This window comes from Panthera pardus, unplaced genomic scaffold (genome assembly GCF_024362965.1).
Source record: "Panthera pardus isolate Hobbes unplaced genomic scaffold, ASM2436296v1 HiC_scaffold_15, whole genome shotgun sequence".
NCBI classification, from domain to species: Eukaryota; Metazoa; Chordata; class Mammalia; order Carnivora; family Felidae; genus Panthera; species Panthera pardus.
In genome coordinates, this window is record NW_026526710.1 from 15,352,790 (window position 1) to 15,379,506 (window position 26,717).

General features: G+C 48.9%; 1 protein-coding gene across 9 annotated transcripts in view; it reads right to left on the reverse strand.

Annotated features, from left to right (window-relative positions):
* Positions 1–24,650: 24,650 nt before the first annotated feature.
* Positions 24,651–26,717, reverse strand: part of DEPDC5 (DEP domain containing 5, GATOR1 subcomplex subunit) — a 126,494-nt gene continuing 124,427 nt past the window's right edge. For all 9 annotated transcript variants that reach the window (XM_019426791.2, XM_053902157.1, XM_019426796.2 and 6 more), the window contains 2 exons: positions 25,570–25,652; positions 24,651–25,408 (listed from right to left, as the gene is read on the reverse strand). In XM_019426791.2, the coding sequence (XP_019282336.1) occupies positions 25,116–25,408; positions 25,570–25,652 (376 nt within the window). In that variant the 3' untranslated portion in view covers positions 24,651–25,115. The remainder of the gene's footprint in view (positions 25,409–25,569; positions 25,653–26,717) is intronic.

Consider the following 26,717-nt stretch of genomic DNA (forward strand, 5'->3'; position numbering starts at 1 on the left):
GATCACACCTTGTGCATACTGCAGAAATTCTGTTGCTAGAGCCCTCTTTGTGAGTGGCAAGGTCATTCAGGAGGTGGAACACTTTTAATTGGCTGACAGCTAACTGACTAATTGACAGCTAAGTGGAAGATAAGATAAGGGAGAGAGCAAGGGGGAGTTTGCAAGGAGGTCAGAGGAGGCTGAAAGGCAAGGGAGGGCTCCTGGGTTGAATTTGAGAGTCACTCAGACTCTCCTCAAATCCTGGCTCTTCCACAGTAGCTGGAGAAGCCTGGGAAAGTTGGCTGCACCTCTCTGAGCTTCAGTTTCCTTGTTCATAAGATGGGCCTCTTGCAACAGCTAGACCTCCTGGTGAATAAGGTTGTGCTGAGGGAGAGAGTAGGTGCTGCCTACTGTGACAGTTGGAGGATCAGCCACCCTAAAATGCCCTCCCCATGAAATAACTGCGCCCTGAAGGCCTGGGGGCAGCAGGGAACTCACAGGATCAGAGACCCACAATAAAAGTCTTCCAGACAACTCAGGTTGGCTCTCTCACTCTGAGAGACAGCACAGGGTAGTGGAATGGTAGCCAGCTCTGCCAGCAGTTGGGCCTGACTCCAAATCCAGCCCCCACTTGCTGTGTAGCCTCATATGTGTCACTTTGCCCCTCCCAGACTGGTTCCTCATCTTTAATATGGAATTAAACATAATGCCTTTGCCATAGCTCTGCTGAGAGGATCAAAGATCCAGGCAATGACAGCCAGTATTAACTGTGGGACACTGAGACTCAGAGAGGGAAAGTAATTCACTCATGGTCACACAGCAAGTTAGCAGCAGAACCAGGTCTATGCCCAGACCTCCCAAAACCAAGACCTGAGCTTATCCTTGGACAGCTGCAGCCTTACCTCAAAAGGCCAAACTGGGCTTTGGAAATGCAGCTGAGGACCTTACTGGGATCACTGGTGAGATTCTATGTCTCACTGAGCTGAGACAACTGCTTGCATTGCCAATGGCTGGCAAATGGCAAAAAGCCTGGGGTCATGTGTCTCACCTGGGGTCTAATCCACAATATAACCCTGAGGATGTCAGGTTGCCCCTCTGAGCCTCAGTTTCCATATTCACCAAATGGAGGTAAGGATTCCTGGCAGAGCAAAGGGATTACATAAAGGCACGGGGCTCTTTTCCTAACGGCTACCCCTGAGCTCACGCGATGCCCCGAGCCCTGTGCTATGATCAGCCATGGTTTCACTTAGTCTTCACAGTGTCCCTGTGAGGTGGGAACTCCATTTGCAGATAAATGGCTGGGGAGGGTTGGAACCAGGGTCTGAGCTCTGATCCTGATCCCTCTGCCTGAGACACTTACCCCCTCTTTCCATACCTAACTGGGGATCCTTCCTCAGGTTTCAGTATAACCTTCTCTGGAAGGATCCCTCAGCCTCAGGCTGGGGAGGGCCCCTGCATTGAGACTACTTCTCCCTCTCCTCCTCCAGCTGGGAAGTCTCATGATGCAAGGACCTTGTCAGGATTACAGCTGTATCCCCGGAGCCTAGCACTGTGCTTGGCATACAACAGGTGCTCAATCAATACTTGCCAAATGACTGAATGCATCCTGTCAGTATCAGGATGCCACCCAGGCCCTGAGGGAGCCAGGGCATGGGAGGAAAACGTTTGGACTCCTGCCATGCCTTACATTAGCAGCATCTTCTCTGAGCCCTGACAGCCAGCCCCCTGGGACGCTATTTGAGCCAGCTGAATTCCGGTCACTGTTTCACCTTGGAAAGGCAACCGCAGCCCTCACCAAGCAGCCCAGTAACTGACGTCACAGCAGTGCCAGGAGCTGCCCCGTTAATATTTAATGTAGACTCCGCTGCGGCAGAGCTGCAGGCTAGAAGAGCTGGAGGGGGCTGTGCACCATCTCCATGGGGTCGTGAGGAGGGCACAGATGGAAAACGGCTTCATAAACCGGAAAGCCCCCAGCAGATGAGCATTACACTGGCCCGTTTTAGTCCCTGGCTTAACTCAGAAAGAGCCAGAACAGCATGTGCCTGCAGTAGGACAAGGAGACTGCTGACTGAGCCCAAGTGATAAATATATGCGGGATTAGGGGCTCCGAGGGAGATTTCCTGGAGACTGTGGGAGGGTGAGCACTGGCGCCAGCCAGACCTGGACTCTACTCCAGGTTTGCACAGTGCAGCTGTGTGACCGGGTAGCAACTGTACTACTGAGCCTCAGTTCTCTGATCTGTGAGATGGGCATAATACCTTCCTTGAGGGGCTGTTGTGAGGATTAAATAAAACAAGTGATGGAGAGGACTCAGCTCAGTACTTACTAGGACCTCAGTAAATGCTTCTCCAAACCTCAGGGGCCTGAGGTTAGAGAGAGGAGATGTGAAAGTGCTTCATGCATTCACTGGCCAGGATGACAGGAAGAGAGAGGCCCTTGTGGACCATCTCTTCTGATCATCTGACCCCTTCATTAGACAGACAAGGATGCTGAGGGCCCAGGAGGGGACAGAGGCTCACACAGCAGAGCTGAGGTGACCTGGTCTGCAGTTGCCTGCCAGCCTTCCCCACCAGTGATGATGATGAGATGCCCCCATTGATGATGGATGCCTCTGCCTCTCTGACCTGGACAAAGCAGGACCCTCATCCTCCACCCCTTCCTTGTCTCCCTCTGGTATGTTTCCCCACAAATCCTGGCAGCTTCCCAAAATGTAAATCCGAACCAAGGCAGCCCCTGCTTAAAACCCTTCTGTGGTCTCACATTTAGCATTGCCAGAGAAAATACAGGAGGCCCAGTTAAAACTGAATTTCATATAAAGAACAAATGATTCTTCAGTATAAGAATGTTCCAGGGACTCCTGGGTAGCTCCGTCGGTTGAGCGTCTGACTTCAGCTCAGATCATTATCTCACGGTTTGTGAGTTCGAGCCCCATGTTGGGCTCTGTGCTGACAGCTCAGAGCCTGGAGCCTGTTTCAAGTTTTGTGTCTCCCTCTCTCTCTGTCCCTCCCCAGCTCGTGCTCTCTCTCTCTCTCAAAAATAAATAAACATTAAAAAATTTTTTTAAAAGAATGTTCCAAATAATGCATGCATTATTACACTAAAAAATTATTCATTGTTTATCTGAAATTCCAAGTTAACCAGACAACCTGTATTTTTATTTGCTAAATCTGGCAATCCTACACAAACAGCCTTTAGGAAAAAGGTCAGAGGTCCATTTTAGCCCAGACCTCCTCCTTTGCCTCTCTTCGACAGAACTCTCTGCTTCAGACAAAACTTGTTGCCTTTTCTGGAGAATCCCAAGCTCTCCCTCCCGCTGGCCTTTGCAGATGCTGTAGTTCCACTGGGAACTTCTTGGTAAGGTACCTCTTCCTCCTTCACTGCCCCACTTGTGCTTGGCCTGACCCATCCTAAAGCTTCTGAAGCATTGCTTTTCTCCTGGAAGGCTCCCTGGCTCTCCAAGCTCGGATGATGCCTCCTCTAGGTTCTCACTGGACCTTGGGCAGGTCCTCTGCCTGTCTTGTTCACTTGGTACAGAACAGAAGTTCAGCAAACATTTATTGCATTGAATTGCTAAATTCTACAGCCCCTTGCATCTCCACTATCAATAGTTTCCCTCCTTCAGCTGAATCCTACATGCCTTCCAAGGCCCTGCTGGAATCCTACCTCCTCTGGGCCTTCCCCAGGGCCCAATCCTGCCAGTTCAGTCATCATCCATCACAACAAGCAATCTTTTCAACCCATAAGCTCAGCAAGATCAGCACCCCTCAGGCTCTCCTATGACCTGCAGTGCCCAGCACTGTGCCTTCCTGCCAGATGGTGATCAAAAAATGCCAGTGAGTTTGGAGGATGCTAAACCAAGCTCCTGTGTTTAATTCTACTCCAAGTCAGAGATTAACCAAAATCCTAACCTTGCCCTGAAATATCTTTGAGGGCATCTGTAGTTCCCACCTGACAGAACAGCAAACAGAGGAAATGGAGGAACCCAATTGTTTCTGGTTCAGTTGTCTTGATTCCATTCTACCTCAGGGCCTTTGTACCTGCTCTTCCCTCTGTCCAAAGCACTCTTCCCAAAGATCTTCACTTGGATGATGTAGCAAATTAAAGATGGCCACAAATCCTTTGTGTCTTGCCCCTTCAAGAGGTGGCAAGTCTCTCCCCGCCCCTTGAATCTAGGCTGGCCTTGTGACTTGCTTGGACAACAGAATGTGGCAGAAGTGACCCTTTAGGAGTTCGGAGCCTAGACCTAAATAGGCCATGCAGCTTTTGTCGCCACCCTCTTAGAATGCTGCCCCTAGATCACCATGTAAGGCAGCTGGTGTTGCAAACTGCAGGATGAGAGGCTGGGTGATGGGTAGCTGAGTTCCCCAACCAATAGCCAGCACCAACTACTAGATGACTGAGAAGCCTTCTTGGACCTTCCAGCCCAGTTGTGTCTCCAGCTACATGCTAGAGAAATGGGCAGAGGAACCACCCAGGCCAACCACAGACTCATGAGAAATAATAAACGGCTGTTGTAAATCACAAAGTTTTGGGGTTTGTTATCCAGTTTGGGTTTATTACATGGACATCAATAACTGATATAGCTGCTTCCTCTTCATTTATCTGCTCAGATGTCACCTCCTCAGAGAGTCCTTTCCTGGCCATTCCGGCTAAAACAGCATACTCCCCACCAATCGCTCTCTATCTCATTATCCTGTTTCATCCTGTCCTAGGCGTGTATTACTAACTGAAATCATGATGTACTCATCCATGGGTTTATTGTTCATCTCCTCCACTAGGCAGCAGGTCCCATGAGGTCAGGGGCCATAATGGTCTGTTCCCTGCCGTCTCCCTAGCACCTGCGTGAGGTCTGGCACAGGGAAGATGCCACACGTTGGTGGTGGTGGTGAAATTGTGTGCTTGCCCCCTGCTGGTATGGCACTTAGTGGGGCAGAATGGCAGGCATGAGCTCCCACCTTGCCGTATCCTCCAAAACCCATGCTCTTGGGAGGGCAGGAAGGCTGGCCAGGTGGCTGGACTGTGTCTCAGGGGCAAGAGCTTCAGGGAGCCCGAGTTGAGCAGAAAGGAGAGGAAACTGCCAAAACATTCATTTCCAGCAGGGGATGAGATTCAGACCAAGGAGATCACCGTTTTCTCCTCCTTTGCCAATTCCCAGCAGCCCAGCCATGTTCTCCTGAAAGATCACAAAGTGAGAATCCAGGCAATGGGACCCAGTGTTGAGGACACCAAGTCACTCCTCAGGGGCCAAGCATTTCTGAGTCCCTAACACAAAACAGATCCTCTGAGCCTGCTTTCTCCAGTGCCAAGAATTAGGGAAAGCCACAGACTCAACTGAGGAAAAAATGCACACCCAACAGCTAAGGAATCTGCTCTCAGATGCCTCTTCAAGCTACCATTCTGCATCACCACTGTCCAAACCAGGCTGCTTTCAAGCCAGGTGGTCTCAGGTTGAAATTCTGGCTGCTTTGCCAAGTAGCCGTGTGACTTTGGCATGCTCCCTAACCTTACTGGGCACAAGCTTCTGCATCTATAAATGGTGGACAATGAAGACCTAACATCTAAGGTTGTGATGATGAGTCACACTCAACACAGCTTCAAGCACACAGAAATGTTAAATGGATTATAGTTCAGCTTATTCAGAGTGTTTTTTTACCTGTGTGCTGGCAGGGGTAGGGTTGGAGAGACCATGGTGTGCAGAGCAAGGTTTGAGTGAAACACAGACCCTTCCTGGGGACTAGAGCCACATTTAGGGGTTGCCTGGCAGGGAGTAGGGGATACAGTGCAAAACCCTTGGTCCAGGCTGGAAACATTAGAATGCCTGGTTCTACTCAGCATCATTATCTAGCCTTAGGAGAGGACCCCTCAGAGCAGCCCTCCACTCCTCCTGGAGGCCTTCTGGTATAGATTAGGCAATGGTTTGGAGCCCTGATAAGGATTCAGGAGGTCTGGGTTGGAGGCCCAGCTCTGGCACTAATAAGCTGTGTGACATGGAATAAATCACTTGACTTCTCTGGGCTCTAGTGTCCTCATCTATGAAATGGGTCATTCATCCCTGAAGTACCAACTCATAGGGTGGTTGGGAGGATCAGATAATGATTCAGAGGCAAGAGTGCTTTGGAAAACATTAGCTGTTTGATGAATAAAACTATTAAAACTGGAAGGAATATGGGAAATGTCTGTACCTTCTGTTCAATTTTGCTGTGAACCTAAAACTGCTCTAAAATATAAAGTCTTTTTAAAAAAACTGGATTCTCCAGCAAAAACCCTCTAAAGCTTTTAAAATTAAGTAATATAATATGGGTTCAAATTCTAGCTTGCAATTTGCATGATTCAGGGCAAACAAGTTAACTTCTGGCACTGCTAGGGGCTTGTTGTGGTTTTTTTTTTTTTTTTTTCTGCAGGTGACAAGAGCACTGGGGCAAGAGAAGGGTTGGGAAGATGCTGTAAGATGTAAGATAGATGTGATAAAGAGATGAAGCCCACCAGCCTCCCAAACCCCTGGACAACCCATGGAGAAGGGTTCCCCACCTGACTGTGAGCTGAGGTGGGGGCTACCTGTTCCCTTTGCATCCCCTGCAAGCGCCCCTCTGGATCTCAGCTCCACCCCAGGTAGATGGTGACTCAAGTCGTTCTGCAGAAACTGGTCCCTCTGCCCCTGTTGCCATGGCGCTGCAGCACAACCTGGCCAATCAGGAAGGAGATGGGTATCTGAGCCTCTGTTGCTAAAGCTGGAGCAGGACGCCTGGCCAATGGGAAGAGCAGCAGAGTGGGGCCACCATGGAAACCTCAGCCCCGAGGTTCCAACTGCGTTTTGTCTCCATGCCTTGTTTGCAGGGGGTAGGCTGGGTTTTCTGCATTCCTTTTTGGCAAAGAGCGTCTTGCAGCCCCAGGAGGACATTCAGGAGTCATAATAGGGGTTCACGACAAGAGGCATCTTCAAAGAGTCAGAAAGGACCCCAGCTTAGCACATCATGGCTTCAGCTGTTCCCTTCGTTATGCTTTCCCCAGATGCTCAGCATCACTTGTCTTTGATCTTAGCCCATCCCCACAGATCTACCTAGCCCCATCTGTCCTAAGAAATGGCTGTAGGCTGCAGAAAAAAAAAAAAAAAAAAAAAAAAAAAAAAAAAAAAAAAACACCCAAGGTAGAGAAAAGGAACATGGGGATGACCTACAAAGGATGCTATTCTGCCCTGTAGCTTTGTGGCTTTGCACAAACTGCCCCTCTTCTTCCCCCAGGTACAGGGTGTGGAGGAGGATAGAGATAAAGGTCAAGCACAGGTGCTGCCTGTCTCTGTGAACTTTGAAGATTGGGCAAATGGGCTCTATGATTCCTTTCAGATCTCACATTCTAGACTTTATTCTATTTCAATCTTCAGGCTCTGGAAAAGTGTATCTACAAGGAATAACTTTCCAAGGGGGAGCCCTGTAAATAGTGACAGTGGACACAAATAAGATTCAAGCTGCTTTGTGCCCTTAAAATGCCAGACCAGCAAGGCCATCGGTTTTAGATCTGAGGCCCAGAGGGGTGAAGCTGCCCCCTCAAGGTCACATAGCTAGCTGGATGCAGAGCCAAAGCTAGAAGCCCTAACTCACAGGCCCAGCTCTTCAGCTTGCAATGTGTGACCTTCTTAAACCAGCATTTTCACCCCTGTGCGAGCAACCAGGGAGCTCTGTATGCCCATGCTCCCATACCCCTTATTTGGCAAACACAGGCATAACAACTTCAAGGAAAAGTGTGTCCAACCCTTTCCCCCTCTCTCCGGTCCGTCACTCTGTTGCCTAGCAACAGTTATATCTAGAAACTTAGGTGTCATCCTAGACTCCTCTCTCACCCTCATCCATTCCCACTAAACCCACTGTATAATCATTTTATCTCCAAAATGGCCTTTGAATCGTCCACTACACCCTTCCTCTCCTCCTCCCTCCACTGCTTTCTCCATTGGCTTCTCACAGGCTTCCTGCTTTTGCACTTGCTCATCCCATCCCCTGCTTCCATTTTCTTTAGCCACAGCCAGGCAATATTTTAAAAATACAAATCTGATCATGTTACCTGAGGCTTTCTCAGAGCCTTAAGTATAATAATCAACATCCTAATAAGCCCCAGAGGCCTGCATCATCAGACCGACACCCCCAATTTCATCTTGCCCTTCCATGTATTCTGCTCTGTCTGGAACATTCTGACCGCCACCACACCCCCAATTCTACTAGTTACTCCTACTCACCCTTTGGCTCTTGGTTCAATGGCCACTTTCTTGAACTTGAGGAGCCCTCTTAACCTCCTTGAATCGGTCAAATTCCCATTTCTGGCTCTCCTGGCACAATGTATGACTTTCATCTGTAGCACATATCACAGTTACAGTTTTACACTTATCCACATAATTATTTGATTCATATCTGTAAGCCTTAGGGGCCCCACTTGATATAAACTTCATAAAGGCAGTGACTTTATCTTGTTCTATGCCTTAAATATACAGATGGGTGGATGGATGAATGGATGAACAGGTGTATATATGGGTGGGTGGGTGAATGGATGGATGGATGGATGGATGGATGGATGGATGGATGGATGGAAGGAGTATAGGTGGATGGGAGTATGGATGAATGTGCAATGGATGAATGGGTGCAGGAAAAGATGGCTGAATGGATGGGTGAGTGGGTTGGCATATATATGTAAGTAGGTATTATTGGATGATAGATGAGTGTATAGATGGGTGAGTAGATAAATGGGTGAAAGGATACTCTAATTTTCCCCAGCTTACTTAGACCTAATCATTTCTCCCTCTACTAGTCAATCTTCCCCCTATTTATTCAACATACACCAAGCATGTCTGATGTGCCAGGAATGTGCCCACAGTGCTGTCAGAGCCCAAGGAAAGAGGGATCACCAGGTCCTTGAAATTTAGATAATAGCTACTTCCAGTTAACACTACTGTGTGCCAGAGACCATCGTATGCTCTCCTCCTAGGAAGCATACTTCTTCCTCTCTACTTATCCAGAGCCTAGCAGTGTCTCAAGGGTTAATGTAGGTATTACTTCCTTCAAGAATTCTTCCTTGATCATCCAGCCTGGGCCTGATTTCCTGTCCTCAGAACTGCCCAGCACATAAGCTTTGCTGGTCTTTGTTCATAAACTACATCATGTTATCCTTTTTCTGTGAGTCTCTTCCACTCTACCAGACTCTAAGTAAGCTTCCTGGGCATAGGCTTCACATCACAGGGAAGGCCAATCTGTGGGCTGGGCATTGTACACACACCCCCTTACATAACTCTTACAGGAGCCTGAGGGAGTCATGATTACCTTATTTTATTTTCTATATATATATTTTTTAATGTTTATTTAAAATTTTTTTTTAACGTTTATTTATTTTTGAGAGACAGAGCATGAGTGGGGAAGGGGCAGAGAGAGAAGGAGACACAGAGCCCCACGCGGGGCTCGAACCCACAAACCACGAGATCATGACCTGAGCCGAAGTCAGACTGACTGAGCCACCCAGGCACCCCTACCCTATTTTCAATTGAAGGAAACTCTCTTGCCTGAGTTCACACAGATAGTAAGTGGTAAAGCCAGTGCTGCTAGGTGGGTTTGAATCAAAGGCCAAGGTCCTTAATTAGAACTTACCCCCAGCCTGAATATTTTCTCCAACAGCGGATGTAGCAGCTCCACCTGTGCCTGAATACTACTGGAGTGGGGAAGCCCCGGCCAACTGTTGAATACTCACCTCTCAGAAACTTTATTCTAAGCCAGAGTGAAGTTTGGGGTCACTGGGTAGCAGTTTCAGACGGGCACATTTTGACTTTGAAACTGCTACCCAGTGACCCCAATAATGCCCCCTGTGCAACCAGAACAAGCATGTCCCCTCTTCCACATGGCTGCTTGTCAATAATTTACAACCAGCTCTCATGTCTCCCCTACATCTTACTGTCTCCAGGGAGGAGCTTCAGAGAGAGAGTGCTGGAACTAGTCTCTGGAAGTAGAGAGCCTGTGTTCTTAACCTGGCTCAGCCACTGTCCACAGACCAGTACATTTCAAAACAAAATTAAGTAGGTGATTTGACAAGCAAGGGCATTAAAAAAAAAAACCAAAAAACCTTATCACCACCTCTCATCACCCTTGTTTCATAAAAGAAAGGGCATCCTGACACATGAAAAGTAGGGCAATTGAGAACTAATTTAGCTTTATGAAAATTCCCTACATTGTCCCTATTTCCCTCATTTCACCGTGTCCTGGTACAGACCCTGTGGGGGACTGGCCCAGGTCTGCAGGCTGCAAGGACCTCTGCTCCAACCAATTAAAGAAAACACCATCAGCCAGAAAAACCAGAACAGGGCACTCTGCCATCAGGACACCATATTACCCTATTTCAAGAAGGAAGGAAAAGCTGAGTGTGTCTGGCATGGTGAGGTGGCTGAGCTCAGGAAACAAGACAGACTTCTCCATTGTGTCACAGCGTCACGTCCAGTTTCTATCTTGGATTAGATGAGCAAAGCCTTTTCCTACTCTTGTAACTCTATAGGCACCCTGAAAGCAGCTCAGCAGGCAGGAGCTGCCCAGGACCACATCACTCCCAAGTGGAATGTACTGGAAGTCAGGAGGACTGTTCTGGCTCAGTGGCAGAAGGCCAGTTTAAAAGCCTGGTCAGTTATGCAAAGACAGCAGATTTTCTTTTGGGGGCAGTTTTGTGCTTGATCTGATCAAAGCCTCTAACCCAAAGGCTTCCCGAATTCGTTTAATGTTCATGGAAGGCCTACTGCACGCAAACACTGGGCTCGCATTTGGAGTGCAAAGGTGGGCAAAGAATGACTTGGTCTCTGTCTTCATGGAGCTCAGAGTCTATTATGAAAGACAGATAGTAACCCAAGTGTAAGGGATAGGTGCAAACTTACAACTGTGACAGGTGCTAGGGCAGAGGCATGTGTTGCCCCGAGAGCATGAAATAAGGGAATTCCCCTAGTCAGTGGTCACGGAGGCTAGGACGGTAGTGACGAAGCTGAGATGGGAATGAAGAGCCAGCATTGACTAGGTGAAGAAGGAGGGAAAGCAACTTGCAGGCCAAGTGCCTGATGTAGGATGAGCATCCACCACATGAAGAACTGAAATAAGGCCAGTGTGACCACAGAGGGGAAAGCAATGGAAAAGAAAGCTGTGCAAGAAGATGAGGCTAGAGAGGTAGGTGGGGGGCTCATAGACTCCTTAAAGGCACTTGTTCTTCTTCTTTTTTTAATTTAATTAATCTATTTATTTTTTTTTATTGCACTTGGTCTTTTTCTTAAGTGAAATAGGAAACCAATAGAGGATACTGAGCAGGCAAAGTGGCACAAGGTAAGTATTATTACTCAACAGCAGAGAGGCAAACTGGGGATGTCTGTTAACCAGACTTTGTGCTGATCACTTCACATCATATACATATATTGAACCATCATATTGTATGACTGAAACTAATATGATGTTATATATCAAGTATATCTCTTTATATTTTTAATAAATATTTTGAGAGAGAGAGAATGCATGCAGGAGAGGGGCAGAGAGAGAGAGAGAGCGATAAAGAGAGAGAATCTCAAGCAGGCTCCAAGCCATCAGCATGGAGCCGGATGTGGGGTTCAATCCCACGAACGATGAGATCATGACCTGAGCCAAAATCAAGAGTCGGACGCTTAACCGACTTAGCCATCCAGGTACCCATCAAGTATATCTCAATTTGAGAAATGGATGATGATGGTGGTGGTGGTGATAATAATACTGATAAAAATAATAATAGAGCTAATGTTCCTGAATGCTACATCCCATGCACTGCTTTAAGTATGCTTCAGTCTTCATGTTTGCCCTGTGAGACAGCCACTGTTAAGATCCCCATTTAACAGCTGGCAAAACTGAGGCACAGAAAGAATAAGTAACTTGTTAGCTTTAGGTGGTAGAGTTGGCAGATAAGGGAGTGAACTTTGAGCACCTAAAGAAATTACTCTCTTAAAGAAGTCAAAGGAGGGGCGCCTGGGTGGCTCAGTCGATTGAGCATCCGACTTTGGCTCGGGTCATGGTCTCATGGTCTGTGGGTTCATGCCCCGCGTTGGGCTCTGTGCTGACAGCTCAGAGCGTGGAGCCTGCTTCGGATTCTGTGTCTCCCTCTCTCTCTGCCCCTCTCCCGCTCGTGCTCCGTCTTTCTCTCTCTCTCTCTGTCAAAAATAAATAAACATTAAAAAAAAAAAAAAGAAGTCAAAGGACAGGGAAATGCTGTCCTATGCAAGAGAGCTCTGGGGACAGCAACCTGGAATAAACTTGATTTGTAACTTGGGCCTCCAGTCCATGTGGCTGGTTCTGTGAACAAGCACTCATCACGCACCTACCATGTGCTATGCACGTGTGGTAAGGACTGAGGACTTGGCAGGGACAAAAACAGTCCCAGAACTTACTACATCCCAGTGTGGACAAATGACAATGCATAAGTGGGCAAACAACGCAGATGATGTCAGGTGACAAAAAGGGCTATAAAGGAGAGACAACAAGGTAATGTGATGGGCAGTGACAGGCAGAGGGGTGGTACCTCTCTAGACAAGGTGGTCAGGGAAGGCCTTGCTGAGAAGGCAGCAAGTGACACCAACAATGAGAAAGTAATTGAGCCATGATCTTAGGAAGGGGGTTCCAAGCAGAGGGAAGAGTCGTGCAAAGGCCCTGAGGCAGGGGCAACCTTGGGGTGTTCATGGAGCAGAAAGAGGAGATGCTGCATCCTTCTGAGTGAGAAGGAAGAGATGAGAATGGAGACAGATGCTTCCAGAAACCCAGGCCCCTAGAGCCTTGGTACTGGGATTTCATCCCGAGTTGATGGGAAGTCACTGGAGGGTTTCAAGCAGGAGAATGACACAGCTTGTTCTATGTTTAAAAGGGAGTGCACTGGCTGCGTGAGAATATGTTCTTCAAGGCAAAAGAGGATGCAGCAGGACCAGTCAGGTTGTGGCTGCATCAGATGAAGGTGGAGGTGGTGAGAAGGGTCAGATTACAATATATTTTTGCTAATGGATTAGGCGTGGGTGGGTTGAGGGAAGGGTTGAGGGGAGGAAATACAGGATAACTCCAAGGCTTCCAGCCTGAAAAACAGGGTAGATGATGGTGCAGTGACTAAAATGGGGAAGACTGTGGGAGGAGAAGGTTTGGGTGGGAGCTGGGAGGACACAGCTAAATCAGGAGTTGTGTTGTACATATATCCAGTTTGTTACTCTCTGAGATCACTAAGAAGAGGCCAACAAGGCAGCTGGACAGACAGGTTGGAGCTCAGAGCTGGCGTCAGGGCCAGAGAGCTCAGGTTGAGACACACAGGCATGGTAATTAGATGGTGATTAGAATTACGGGACTGGGTCGCTGGAGGAAGGAAATGCAAAAAAAAAGGTCCAGGGACCACAGACTGGGATGCTCCAGTGTGTGGAGACTGGGCAGAGGCATGGAGGCCAGCAAGGGAGGGTGAGGAAGGTGGCTAGAGAAGCAGTCTGCAAGGAGAATCTGGCCTGGCCCAGCTCTCTGCTGACAAACATGACATGTCATCTCAGGCAGCTTTTTCCCCATCTCTAGGACTCAGTTTCCTTTTTGTAAACAGGGATGGGGGGTGGCCCTACCCATCGCTGAGGTAGCTCCCCCTAGATCATTCTGTATACTCTTGTAGCCACTTGCCAGATGAAGAAATCAAAGCTCAGGGGTGCCTGGGTGGCTCAGTCGGTTGAGCCTCTGACTTTGGCTCAGGTCATGATCTCTCACAGCTCGTGGGTTCAAGCTCCACGTCAGGCTCTGTGCTGACAGCTAAGAGCCTGGAGCCTGCTTCAGATTCTGTGTCTCCCTCTCTCTCTGTGCCTCCCCACTTGCTCTGTCTCTCTCTCAAAAATAAGTAAACATTAAAAAAATTTAAAAAATTAAAAAAAAGAAAAATCAAAGCTCAGGCCTGACCACTTTGTTTCCAGGCCTCTTACAACAGGCTCATGCTGGGTGAAATACAAAATACAACAAAACATAGCCCAATGGCCCACTACCAAGGGGCCCAGGGCAGGGCAAGGGTATGGGACCTGGCATAGAATCCAGATCTTGCCACTTGCCAGTTTGATGACCTCGGGTGACTTTGGGCAATCCTGATCCTTAACAGTCACTTATCTGTAAAAGGCAGCCAATAATACCCACTGTGAGGGGCTGTTGCTAGAAATAAGTCAGGCAGCAAGCAAAGCACCCCACACAGCTCCAGGCATCTGGTCAATGCCACTTCCTTTCTCCTTCAGGAAGATTTCTTCCATGAATCAGAAGAAAAGGATTCTAGGGTGGCTCGACCCTTGCAAAACAACGCAGTTCTGCTGCCGCTCAGCCCTGGGGCTGCCAGCTCTGTGCCACCCCCGCCCCGCACCTGCATGGCAGGTGGAGTCTGCAAAGACTGACTAGTCAACCAGCAGGAGCCTGGGGCCCTGTGGGTCTGGGAGGCAGGACAGGGGCATCTGCCTCTACCGCTGGCCATAGCTGTAGACTGGAGCCTCTTCCCAGGGTGCATTAACTTGGCTGGCAAAGGGCCATGATAGGACAGTAGGGAGATACTGCAACAGAAAGCAAGTTGGAGCTTGGGCCAATGTGTTTGGCCCCGGTGACCTGGCTCCATGTCTCCTAGAAGCTGCCCTGGGGATAAGGCAGCCACTGGAGTCGGGGAGCTGGGCCTGGAGACTGGATTCCTAGACCGGCTCTGCAACAATTAGACTAACAGCAACACTCATCGGGCACCTCCACTGTGCCAGACACCGAACTAGTGCTTTACCTAAGGGCTCTTCAGGCATCCTGCATGGATGGTGAATCTGTTCCTGTTGAAAAGATGAGGGAACTGAGGTCCAGAGAAGAGAAAGCCTTGCCTAAAGTCACCAGGCCTTCCGGATACTTCTCCTGAAGACATGTCAAACAGGAGGGACCCTGTTTGTAGCCTTATGTAGCCTGTATCTTGTGTGATCTGGTCTCTGCTTCCTTCTCCAGCCACACGGGCCCCCGGCCTCTCCCCAGTCTCAGGGTCTTCAGCCAGGAACTCTACCGCAGCTTTCCATAGAAATGCCCAGAAAGCCTTCCCTGAGTCCTAGACTAGGTTGGGGTCTCCCCTTTAACCCCCTACAGTGAACTCTCTGTGGCCTTTGCTGCACTTTTCATGACTAATTACTTCACAACCATAACAATAGTGATCTGTGTAATATTTTGTTTGCCATCCTTCTCCTTCCTGTATCTGCACGATGCTTGGCACAGAGATGGTTCTTAATATGTTCGTTGATGGGAGAACAACCAAATGTGTGAACAATGAATGAGAGTATGAGCCACAAATGAATCTCCCTCTTGCAGAGAGGAGCTGGCTGTGATCCGGCCAGGAGACAGAACATTTGTATAAAGGGCCATCTCGCTCGGAATCTAAATCACAGAAACTGATAGAAACAGTATCTTCCAATCATGTGGACACTGCCCAAGGAGGCTTGTGTGAAGAGACCCCAAACTGTGTGCTGAGAGGTAGATACCCAGCTGCCAGCATGAGTTAGGTCCCCAGACCAAACTGGCTTCTCTGTGCCCCCAACCCCCAATCTCAGACCCCAGCAGTGGCAGCCAGTCTTTGGGTTCCTGCAGGAGATGGTGACGAGGGGGCAGTGGTCAGACTTGCCTCTTGTGTTGCAAGGGGAAGTGCGCCCTGTTTCACTTCTGCTTTGAGGCGAGACACATCCTGTGTGTCAGACCACCCAGAGTGCTCCTGTCCTCCTGGAGCCAACCACCAACAGCAGCCAGTGTGGAGATCAGGCACTGGAGAGCCTGGGAACATGGCCCTCATCGCCACGCAGGGAGCCCAGGCCCCAAGCCCTGTCCTTCCTCCTTCCAGGACGTGGGTGACCCACCATGGAAGCCACGTTTAGTGGGCTTCTTTCTCCCATGCCCCACCTCTTTCTAAGGGAAGAGTCCTGGGGGTGGAGAATCCCTGAATTCAATCCTTCCCCTGCCATGTGTGTGCTCAGCAACCTTGGGTAAGTTGCTCCACTTCCCTAAGACTCAGTTTCTTCTCTGAGGAGTGGGGTACCACCACCTATCCACCTCCCTCAGGGCTATTCTCAGACTTCTAGAACTAGGACAATGGGTGCACACTTGCTTGGGGTTCAGAGTAAGAGCTCTTGTTATTCTGCTTTCTTTCTCTCCCTTCCCAGGCTTCAGACTAGCTGGTGCTGGACTAGGTTCCTGGCGAGCCTGCCAGACACATTCAAAACAGAAGGTTTGGGGGCGCCTGGGTGGCTCAGTCAGTTAAGCATCCGACTTCAGCTCAGGTCACGATCTCATGGTTCATGAGTTCAAGCCCTGCATCGGGATCACTGCTGTCAGCACAGAGCCTGCTTCAGATCCTCTGTCCCTGACTTTCTCTGCCCCTCCCCTGCTTGCACGTGCATGTGTGCACGCTCTCTCTCTCTCTCTCTCAAAAATAAATAAAACATTAAAAAATAAGACAGAATGTTTGGTCTCCATTAGGGGAGTGTTTACATGGCTGCCTTAAAGTTATGGAATTTTTTTGCATCACTCAAACCACTTTGCAAAGCTGATGGCATTGGATCCTCAACTGTGACCCCTTGAAGGAGGCAGAAGAAACACTGTCATTGTCCCACCCCCAAACCTGAGGTCCAGTGGGGTGAACAGACTTGCTCAGGATCAGGATCGCACAGGTAGTCAGCATTAAAGTCAAACAAGAACTGTAGTGACTTCACCTGATTGTGCAAGGTCTCAAAATATTCTGTAACACTTATCCCCTGGGGTCTCACACCAATCCCCCAGACTCAGTGTGCTTTCGGAAGCTTGGGCAGGGTCACACAAAGGAAGAAATGGCAGGCTGAACCTGGAAGCAGGGTTTTGGATCACTGAAGAGAAAGAGGACAATGAAAAAGGATCATTCCCTGTCTGCCCCATCTGAGAGGCCTGCCACCACCTTGAAGCCTGGTACATTTAAAGCCTGTTCTACCCAGGGGCACCTGGGTGGCTCAGTCAGTTAAGCATCCGACTTCAGCTCAGGTCATGATCTCATGGTTCATGAGTTCAAGCCCCACGTCGGACTCTGTGTTGACAGCTCAGAGCCTGGAGCCTGCTTCAGATTCTGTGTCTCCTGCTCTCTCTGCCCCTCCCCTGCTTGTGCTCACTTGCTCTTTCTCTCAAAAATAAATTTTAAAAAAGCATTAAAAACAAAAAAAAAGCCTGTTCTACCCAGATCCAGGACCAGGAAGAACAAAGCCAGACAGGTGAGCAAGGTGTCGAGGCTCTGTCCCTCCACCAACCCCTCCTGCCCCCCACCCGGGGTGCAGCCCCAGAGTCCAGGCTGGCACAGGGCTTCCAGACAATGGACCATTTGTCACTCTGGTTTATACTCTGGAACTTGACAACACCAACATACCTCCCTCTGGAAATCAGTTGTTGAAAATTCGGCCTTAGTAGGGCAGGTTTGGAGAAATTGCTCTCCAGTTTTCTCCCCCATCAGGTTTTAGGCAGTCATGTTCTCTTGTTTGGTCTGGTGACAAAGCCCTCCAGACCTCCAGAATCCCTTCTCTAACCCATCCTCCTCACCTACCCAGAACTCTTACACAACCTTCAAATCCCAGCCCAAATGCCCCTTTCTCCAGTCTTCCAGTTGCCCTACATAGAATTAGCTCCCCACCTCTATTTCTGTAGTGCTTTACCTGTTTCCCTCCACCAAGAATGAAAGACCGACATTGATTTGGCTTTGCATAAAGCCAAAGCTTTGCATTCAGCTTTGGTCAGCTGAATGAATGAATTCAACCAATTCTAAATAAGCACCTACGTGTGATGGGCACTTACAGTGGAGGACGCAAGGATGAGCAAGATGTGCTCTCTGCCCTCAAGGAGATCATATGTTATTGGAGAGCCTAGCTATATGTACAAGGAAAGAGAAACACAAGAGCAGTGCCACAGCATGTAAACACTAAATATGACCAGGATTCTAATCCTGGTTCTGTCCACAACTTGTAGTGTGGCCCTAAGCAGTTCTCTTAGCCACTCTGGCCTTGGCACCTAGAAAGAGTAATGGCTATAGGAGATTGGGAATGGGGCTGCCATCAAGAAAGGATTTAAAATCCATAACCAGGGGCAAGTGGCATCTATCTTCTCTTCCAAAGTCACAGGAAAGAGGGGCTCGCCATCCAGACCTTTTACCCAATCAGCATCTGGTTCAGGTTGTCTCAACCTTGACACTAATGACATGTGGGGCTGAATAATCCTTTTTGTAGGGGCTGTCCTATGCATTATAGGGTGTTTAAAAGCACCAAGGAGATGCTTACCACAGTTGTGACAACCAAAAGTGTCTTCCAACATTGCCAAATGTCCTTCAGATGGGGGCTAGTTGGGTACCACTAGCTAGCTCCTGGTTCTCCTCCAGTGCTATATCCAAGGACCTGGAAAAGGGGTGGGGGTTTTGGAACAGCATCCGGACGAAAGTCTCACAGGCTTGCCTCTGGCAGACCCCTGCCAACCCTCTCAAGCTTGTGTCTGTTCAGCTTCTGAGGACATTCAGGATGAGGACAGGCAGGACATTTCACCTTGTAAAGTGGCGTCTTTCCTAGGACAGTACATGGTCACACCTATCTGATGCTCCCAGAGTGTGGAGAGGAGAAGAACCCAAAATGTGAGCTACTAGGATTGGATGAACAACAAAGACATTAGGGAAATGTTTCTCTTCCAGGATGCCCTGGGCTTAAAAATAAAATTCTCTGGGGTTGCCTTGTTGGCTCAGTTGATTGTCTGACTTCGGCTCTGGTCATGATCTCACGGTTCATAGGTTCGAGCCCCATATCAGGCTCTCTGCTGTCAGTGTGGAGTCTGCTTTGGATCCTCTGTCTCCCTCTCTCTCTGCCCCTCCCCTGCTTGCTCACTCTCTCTCTCTCTCTCTTTCTCTCTCAAAAATAGATGAACTTTAAGTTAAAAAACAATTTTTTAAAAACTCTCTGTCTCTTTAAGAGACACCTGAAGATTAACAGGGAGAAAGTGAGCATGGATAAGCAGTCTGACATAATCCACAGTGCACAGAGAGGAGGTAAGAGACTCAGCTCCTATCACAGCTGTCACCAGCTGCCTGAAAGACTGACAGGGACCTTCATTCCCTCTTGGCACTCAGCATTCCTGTTGGTCAAGGAGGAGAAAGATCTGAAATTTTGTGATTCCTAAGGTTTCTCCCAGATTCATTGCCAGAGGAATTCAGATGAAAATGCCAGGGCTCAGAGAGAGGGGTGTGCTTGCTGATGGTCACACAGCAACTCCCCATACCCCCTCCCCCTTATCACCAGGGTGGGAAGAGATTTTCTTCCTGGAAGGACTATGTGCTGATTCACTGAGGAAACAGATGAATCTTGCTGCAGCCAGAGAAGCAGATGGAGAACAAATCTGAAGACTGGTAGGAATGAGTTCTTGGCACCTGCTTTGCCCCCCACCACCCATGCATTCCAGGCCAGGCTTCAGGCAAGTGTGTGGCATGGCCTGAGGTCCAGGAGCTGCCGGACACACTTGCAGGCTGAAGTCAGAGGCTGCGGGCCGGAAGGGAAGGAGCAGACAGTGCCTTCCAGATAGAAGCCTGGGGGAGAGGAAAAGCCACTGGCACCCGCTCAAAGTCTCTGCATTTTCCCACCAGAGCACCTGTATGTGAGGCTGTTCACATGCTACATGCATCTGCACACCAGTAGGGCTGTACCACACACACACATTACAGTCAACTGAATGGAATAAGGGGCCCCTGGCCAGAGGTCCAGGTTAGAGCAGTGGTGATGCCTCACTGACCCAGCACCACCAGGAGGTGATGGGGACAGCACAGTGAATGGGGGCTGGGCTCTGGGGTCTCCCAGACCTGATTCCCAGCCTCGCTGTTAGCTGTGTGGCCCTGGACTCCACTGCCTGGGCTTTCCACTCTCATCTGGTATGACAGTGGTTGATAAGGTTACATGATGCAGTGGCATATAATGTACGCTACATTGCCCAGAACACAGGAAACGCTCAAGAAATGAAGTGACTGTTATTATATGTACCTGAAATGTTCAGGATAACTATAAATTGGCTTCTATTCATCTTTCTGTCCCACTATTTTCTATTGTGTGCACATGCATACTATTTTCTATTTTCTGCACATGCACACTATTTTCTATTTTCCATCCATGTTAGCAAAGCCACACAGACTTCCTTAGGGTCTTAGGTGTAAGTCATGTACTTCTTCCTTGTAATACCCGAAGTTTCCATTTTAATTATTTTTGACGGATCTCTTCCTACAAAAGGGGATATGGGCTTCCATACCTATTCAATGTAGTACTTGGCAGTTGCTGGCCCAGCTGCATAGCCTTGGGCGGCCTGTGTAGCTCTCAGTCTGCTCCCACTGCCATCTTGCTGTCAATTGTCATTTTACTCAGCTGTCAAGTTCTCTGCCTCTACTGTGTTGCTTTTTGGTGAGAATCATATTTCCAGGGTGGTTACACTGGATATAAAGTACTCAGTAAGAAGCCCAGAGAAGAAATCTGGAACAGGGTTTCTCAAATGGACCATGGATAGCAGTGTTTATAGTGCAGAGTCCCAGACCTCATGAATCAGAATCTCTGGGAGAAGCTCTGGAATCTGCAAATTATGTGAGCTCTTTTACATAGGAGCATTGGAGAACCACAGGTGGGGGCCTAAGACAGCTACTACTTCTGCTTTGAAGCCTCCCTGGCTTATTTCCATTCCTTTGGTAGAGGGTAAGGGCGTTACTCTATCTCATTTCTTTTCCCACTGGGTTTTTCTGCATCTCACACTCTGTGTGGTTCTCCACCCCAAATTTGTTTCTCATTCAGGAGGCCAACTGGTGCTGCCCCAAGTGTACTAGGGCCTGGGCACACCCCAGCACAACCACAAAACCGAGAAATGTCTCCAGAGCTGCTCAGCTTCAGGCAACAACCCTGTTCATGATGAGGAGTCAGGACAGCATGGTCAGAAGGTCCTCTTCCTGCTCTTGGCAATGTGTCACCTCTGCCAACAGCAAAAACTTCCCAGCAGAGGTTCTTTGGGACCTAGATAAGGCAGCATGACCACAGCAGCTAGTGGTGTACAAGCCCTCTGGCCCAAGTAGGACACTGGGCTCAGCCTCTTGAACACTCTGACTCCTATACATCCCACAAGGCCCAAGGCTACTTCCTCTTTGAAGACTAGCCTGTCCACTCCAGCCCTCTGATTATTCCCTTCTCTAAACTCCTGGGGTTCACAGAGTCTGGGGTAATCATCATAACAGCTGATGTTTAAGGAGGGCACAATGTTCCAGGCACTGTCCACACTCTTTACCCACATTTTCTCCTGTGGTTTCAAGACCCTGTGAGGTGGTACTAGTGTCTCATTTTACAGATGAGGAAACCGAGGTTCTGAGAGGTACAGTAACTTACTCAGATGCACATGCCAGCAAGTGGCTGTGCCTGAATCTGAATCCAGACACTGGCCTCCTGTGTCTGCCCCCTTAACTGCCACACTACTGACTGTAACCAAATGCCTGGAAAAACACTGGGCCTGGGAACCAGAGGACCTGGTCCTCATCCCAGTTCCACCTAGACCCTGGAGCAGCTCACTCCATGTTTCCTTAACTAGGAGAGTATGAAAGGGTTGGACTAGATCACCAAGAACCCCTCTGCTCTAAGGCTCTTGTCTTACGGGACCACCCTCATCCTCTCCTACACTGGGGTGACCCAAGTATGTCATGCACATGTCTGGGTTTTGATGGCCTATTTCTCAACATGAATAAGTGCCCTCCATGACTTAATTTAGGGAAAGAGATTGACGATCCCATGAAGATCTTCCTTACAGTCCATGTGTTCCTCCTTTGGGCCGGGCCCTGTGAGGGGCTCTGCCATGTGCATCTGCTCCCTTGGTCTCACCAGCTCATTCACTCAATTCTCATTGACTGGAGAGTGTGCCAAAGAAATTCTCAACCTAGGATGCTAAAAGGGGTCAGCAAATAATTGCATTGTCACAAGCACAGAAGAAGAGCAACACTCAAGGGAAGTCTATGTGTGGGGGGGGGGGGGGAGGGGTGGGGGTTGGGAAGAAAGGTGAGGCTATGTCATCTCTATTTAACAGGTGAGGAACCACACTTGGGAGGCAGAACATTCCTAGCTCTCACAGTGAAGAAATGGCAGGACTGGAATTTAAACCTGGGTCCTCTTAGCCCCAAGTTTCCTGCCCTTCTCTCTCCACTGAGGAATGGTTATTCACATTTATACACCTGGTGTGAGGCTTCCAATATGCATGCACACATCCCTCATGTCTAACCAAACCACACACTTCCTCAGGCCAGGCTTTCTCTGCACCTGGGCAGCAGGCATGGAGGGAGATGGACAGGCCTGAGGGGCAGATGGGGAGGACTAGGATGGAGCTGGAGGGGGACTGAGTTCTACTCCCAGATTCTGGCTTGGATGAGTGGGTGGAAGGAGGTGCTGGTCAGAGAAAGGAAGAATTTGGGGGAACTGGGGTTCAAGGGCATGAATATTTCAGGCTCAGTTCTGAAGGGTGAGTGGCTAGCATTCTAGCTTCTTCTAGCCACCTCTTCTTCCACCAAATCACTCTCTGGGCCTTCTTTTCCCAGGTCATCTTTGTGGGTTTTTTGGGTTTTTTATTTATTTATTGAGAGAGAGAGAATCCCAAGCAGGCTCCATACTGTAAGCACAGAGCCTGACACAGGGCTTGAACTCACGAACCATGAGATCATGACCTGAGCTTCAGTCAAGAGTCAATGCTTAACCAACTGAGCCACTCAGGCACCTCGCTCAGGTCATCTTTGGAAGAGAGGAGGAAAGTAGGATACTGAGGACCACACATGACTATGCCACATGATCCAATCTGAACAGACCAGTGGCTGCCGTGTCCAGCAACATCATGCAGGAAGCTGGTTCAGAAACATGGCAGAGGATTTCGCATCTGGGAATGTCAGAACAGCTGACATTTGTTTACAGCCTGCTAGGTAATAAGTGCTTTCATATACATCTATCTTCTGGTCCTCCCACAATCCTAGCAGACAGCCTCCCATAAATGAAGGACACTGACGCTTGAAAAACAGTAAAGGTTTGTCGGAGGGAAGGAAAGGTGAGAAAGGGAAAGAAAATGGATTTTTATCAAGGACCTGTTCCTCACCAGGAATCAACCTCTGTGTTTTCACATGTATTAACAGATCTATTCTCTCAAAATCTCTACATGTACTATTAATAGCTCCAATTTACAGATGAGGAAATGCCTCCATTAAGTAATTTAAGAACCCAGTGCAGAGATTCAGATGCAACGCCCAGTGCCAGGCTCTCGAGTCCAGAGTTCATTCATTCACTCCACATATTCAGCTGATACCATTTCTCCAGCATCTATTATTATGCTGCACATTTAGGAACAAAGAGGTAAACAAAACAGGCAAGCTTCTGTCATGCTAGATTGTAAATGTACCAAGCGTTGCCAGAGAAGTACAAGGTGCTGAGGGAAGACCTGACAGGTAGCCAACTGTGCTTCCCTGGAGAAGCATTTGAGCAAAGAGCAGATGAACAATGACCAGGAGTTAGCAGGGCAGAGTGAGCCTGGAAAGGAGGAGTGTTCTAAGCAGATGGAACAGCATGTGCAAAGGATCTGAGCTGCTAAAGAGTTTATGATGCTCCGGGTGGTTAGAGGAATAATAGCCTGGGACCAGGTAAGTGGTGAGCATGATCAGAGTAGTTTTTTTTTCTTTTCTTTTTTCTTTTCTTTTTCTTCCTTCCTTCCTTTTCTCTTTCTTTCTTTCTAGTTTATTTTGAGACAGAGAGAGAGATAGTGTGTGTGTCTGTGTGCACGCATGCCCATGTGAGCAGGAGAGGGGCAGAGAGAGTGGGAGAGAGAAAGAGATCCCAAGTAGGCTCTGTGCTGCAAGCTGACACAGGGCTCTATCCCACGAACCATGAGATCACGACCTGAGTCGAGATCAAGAGTGGGACACTTAACCGACTAAGCCACCCAGGCACCCCCAGAGTGGTTTTTAAATAAGACTCTAACTGCTAAGTGGAGGATGGCCTGGAGGGAAAGCAGAGGTGGGTTAGGGGGCTCTCCTAGCCACGTGAGAGGAAAAGGAAGATGAAGAAGGGCTGGGCCGGGAGTGGTAGCAGAGGACTTGGGAAGAAGTGAGTAGATTTGAAAGCTACTGAGGAGGTAAATCCACAGGGCTTGTGTGGAGAGATGGAGGGGGAGGCAGTGGCAGTACCTGTCAGGTACCCCCAGGCCTGCAGCCCCTCACCCCTACTATCAGGGCAAGGTGCTGCAGTTGAGGCACCATGCTAGATCTTATCTCTGTAAGAAGTGGGTTCTAAACCTTGGAGTCAATAGAGACTTTGTTTTTTTTGGAATGCCATGACATCCATGTGCCACACCTGGGCTCACCCACTTAGCAACATTCACTCCAACAGCACAAGCCTGCAATTGCGTATGGTATTATTTGCTCATTAAGTCTGAAAGAAACTATTTTACTCCTGCCCAAAGGCCTGTAAAAAGACATCTTTCAGTAAATCCACCACCAGACTCTCCAAGACAGTGAATTCTCCTCACCTTCTGTGGCTGCCTCATTTGCCACTACGTCCCTGGCGACGGGGCCCGACTGCCCAGCCAAGGATGGGGTCGCTGCTGCCAGGAACCAGGCTGGGCCAGAGATGCCGCACATGGCACTTTATTCCTGCTTCTGATATATACAGGTATGTACAGTTGGTGTGAGCCTATGGTACACTATTTCACAAAATTATCTTACATCCTGTGCACACTTCTGGGCGGGAAGTGGCAGACTGCTCTGAAAAGCCCACGGCTAGTGGAGGGAAAGGATGCTCACTGGAGCCACCCCCACTCCAAAGACATTCACGGGGGCTGCACGCCCCCTTCCCCAGTACTGAGGCCCTCCCACGGACCATCTGGACCTCCCACCTGCTCTCAGCGCTAGTTTCTTCCTGAGTCTTTCTCCTCGAGTGGAAGAACATTTTGTGGGGGAGGAGGAAGCAGCAGCAATGGCTCCCACTCACCGACGGTGGCCCTGCTGCCTGCCACCCAGAGCCTGACTGCCGCTATTGGATGTGGACAGCAGGAGTGGAATCCTCCCCGTGCTGTGGGCCCTGGTGCACCCTGGCCTCACGGGGCGCTAGCATGCATCTTCTCCAGGCAGCTCATCCAGAACGTGACCAGCCGGTTGTCGCGGTTGATGCAGAAGTCCGTGAAATCCCTGAGCAGCCGATCAGCAAACTTCTCATCCCCTGTGGCACTAGATCGCCACGTCTTGGTCAGCATGGTGTTGTAGGCCCAGTTGTAGCCAACCCGCTCCTCACAGAACATGTTCTGGTTAGTGGAGCTGGTGGAGTTTCGCCGACGTCGCTGCTGCCCCGAGAACTTTCGCCTGGAGTAGGGCAGCTGCAGGAACACCGTTCCTGAGAAGCAAGATGCCCTGTGTCACCACCACCACGGGGAGGGTTCCCAGGGCAGATGTGGTGGCTCTGCAACCATAGGCTCAATCAAGAGAAGAAGCCCCCGAGCATAGGCTCCTGCCACAGGGACCCACCTGCCCCACGTTTTGCCTGCAGGGTCTCACCTGTAACATGGATGTACTGAGGCTTGTTCTCGGCAGGGAAGTTAAAAGCAGAAGCAGAATATTTATCTTGTACAAACCCAAACCTAAGGGAAGGACGGGAAGACACACAGATTAGGGCCTCCTCAGCTAAAGGGACAAGGGGAACAAATGTGACTAAGAGGACTGACAGCCTGAGCTAGAGGGGCCTGGAAAGATCTCTTTCAAGATGGAACATTCAAGGGGCGCCTGCATGGCTCAGTTAGTTAAGTGTCCGACTTTGGCTCAGGTCATGATCTCGCAGTTTGCGGGTTTGAGCCCCGTGTTGGGCTCTGTGCTGGCGGCTCAGAGGCTGGAGCCTGCGTCAGATTCTGTGTCTCCCTCTCTCTCTGCCTCTCCCCCACTCATGCTCTGTCTTTCTCTCTCTCTCTCTCTCTCTCAAAAATAAACATTAAAAAAAAAAAAAAAAAGATGGCTGCTTCTTTTCTCCCATCCCGTACCTCTTCTCTGCCTCTCACTGGAATCCACATCACGCCCTATGTGGGGCAAGGTGCCCATCCACATGCTTGAGAGGGGAAGGTCCTTATCTTAATTCACCTAGCCACACCTCTTTCCCTTAGTTCTCCCAGACAAACACATAGTAGGCCCTCGAACAAGGCTCTGAATTGAAATAGAATAAATTATCTTAACTGAAATCCTCTTCTTAAAAATGAGGCACACGATTCTAGGGCTCTCTGCTTTGCTGTGTTCTAGAAATGGGCAAGAGGAGCCACTTTTCATCTATGACTTATTAGATTCTGCTTCTCATCTATGGCTTGTTCTATTCCGGGTTTTTCTATTTCCATCACACACATTTATTACAGCTCTACCTGCTAAGTGCTGTAAAGGACACGTTAACAGATGTGGCTCTCGCCCTGAGTCTGAGAGGTTTATGTAATGAAGGCAGCAATGTAGGTAGAACTAAAGGAGGTAAAACACCTGTCTCCTTTTCACTGCATCCTCTATATAAGCTGTCAGCTTTACACTGACATTCACTAATTATTTATCAAAGAACACATGAAATCAAATATGCAAGTTAAATGGACAAGCTAATGTGCACTCAAAGCTCTGTCATGTATAGGCTGACCCTATCATGTGTAGGAATGGCTCTGGATTTTGCCTTTCTTCCTCTC